Source organism: Octodon degus, unplaced genomic scaffold (assembly GCF_000260255.1).
Source record: "Octodon degus isolate 3935 unplaced genomic scaffold, OctDeg1.0 scaffold00320, whole genome shotgun sequence".
Classification (NCBI taxonomy): Eukaryota; Metazoa; Chordata; class Mammalia; order Rodentia; family Octodontidae; genus Octodon; species Octodon degus.
Window position 1 is genome coordinate 490,459 of NW_004524896.1, and position 1,770 is coordinate 492,228.

The 1,770-nt window shown below is 50.6% G+C and overlaps 1 protein-coding gene across 1 annotated transcript in view; it reads left to right on the plus strand.

Annotated features, from left to right (window-relative positions):
- Ptprh (protein tyrosine phosphatase, receptor type H) overlaps nt 1-1,770 on the plus strand; it is a 38,335-nt gene that overhangs the window by 13,321 nt on the left and 23,244 nt on the right. Inside the window, exon 11 of the mRNA XM_023707978.1 lies at nt 61-250. Within this exon, the coding sequence (XP_023563746.1) occupies nt 61-250 (190 nt within the window). The remainder of the gene's footprint in view (nt 1-60; nt 251-1,770) is intronic.

The window sequence follows — 1,770 nt, forward strand, 5'->3', positions numbered from 1 at the left end:
AACCTGAGAGTGCATGCTCAGACCAACAGCTCCATCAGCCTGCGCTGGGAGGAGCCCCAGGGCTCGGACGCAAGGGACTTTATCTACTGGGTCCTGTGGACTGGAGACGGTGACACAAATGGGACCCAGAACACAAGACACACCAATGTCACTCTGGATGAGCTTCAGCCTGGATCCTTGTACCAGTTTTTGGTGTGGTCAGAGAAGAATGGGATTAACAGTACTCATGAGACTGAAAATGCGACCACAGGTGCGTTGGGACCAGCTGTTTTTCCTTTCTTTTTCCTCTCTTTTTAAATGTTGTGGTAGATGGTTTTGGAGGGTTGCCAGGCGTCCATGCCGAGTTGTGGCCCTTGGTGTTCCTGGCCACGTTCAGCCAGACCCTCGCGTGCTCACAGGAGCAAGCTGAGTGGTCCTGATGAATTCTTTGCTCGGGAAGTGAGGACTAGCTGCCCTCGAGCCTCCTGCTTCTGGTTTCGCGTAGCAGCTTAGTGTCCTTTTCATTGCTGAGAGAAATACCTGACACTCAAAGCTGAAGGAGAGAATTTGTTCTGATTCTCAGTTTGTAACGGCTTCGGTCCCTAATTGGCAGCTCCAAGGCAGGTTGTGTGGCAGAGGGCCTTCACTGAGCAGAGACAGGCCGGCAGCGGGCAGCAGAGTAGCGAGCGCGTGCGGCGAGCAAGATCAGTGGGCAAATGCAGTAGTCACATGCCCGAGCCAAGCGCCACACCCTTGGTGCCAGCTTCGCACACTCTAGACCCAGTGGCAGAACCGGGGATTGAACTCCGATCCTTGCGTTTGCCAGTCAAGCGCTTATCCTACTGGGCCATCTCCCCGGCCCCTACCCAGGCACCTTTGAAAAGCTCCCTGTGACCACGTGAGGCTTTGGGGACCCACCTGGGTACAAGCTATAACAGATGGTCTGGGTCTGAGCATCCCACCTACCCTGATGGGCAGAAAAGGAGCCCTTCTGTCATCCCCAAAATGCCCTGGCCTCGTTTCAAATATGTATTATTAGTGCATATTAAGTTCTTAAAGTATTGGGATTCATTGTGACATTTTCAACCATGATCCATGTTAAATTAATTTTCCTGCAGGGTGAGTGATAGAGATTTAATTTCAAGATTCTACCTGATATCTGGTTTTCCCAATACAATTTGTTAAAGAGACCGTCTTTTCTCCAGTGTATGTTTTGAACTCTTTTGTCCAGAATGAGATGAGTGGGGCGGGCGGTATAGCTCAGCGGACTAAGCGCTTGCTCAAGGAAGCGCGGGGGCGGGGTTCGATCCCTGGCGCCCCGTGCCTGCCTGCCGCGCTGCCCGCTCTCGGGCGCCCTGAGCCGGCAGTGGAGTCCGGGCGCCTGCAATCCCAGCCCTGGGGAGGCAGAAACCGGGAGGAGCGCTGCAAGCTACGTGGTGAGACGCTGCGCACACAAACAAAAAGAATCTGATGGCTTCGGTTTTGTTTCCTTTATTCTGTCCCATTGGCTACGCTTTTTTTTTTGGTCTTTTTGAGACGTCTCATTTTGTAGCACAGACTGGACTCTTATGCTCACTTTTTTTTTTTTTTTTTGGTTACAAATATTTTTATTATTATCTTCCTGCAGATACCATGGTCAGTAAAGCAGTTTTTGTTTGTTTGTTTTGTTTTTTGTTTTTTGACATAAGTTCTTTTTTTTTGTGGAACCAGGGATTGAACTCAGGCCCTTGCCCTTGCTAGGCAAGCGCTTATTCTACTGAGCCATCTCCCCAGCCCCCAGTAAAGCAATTT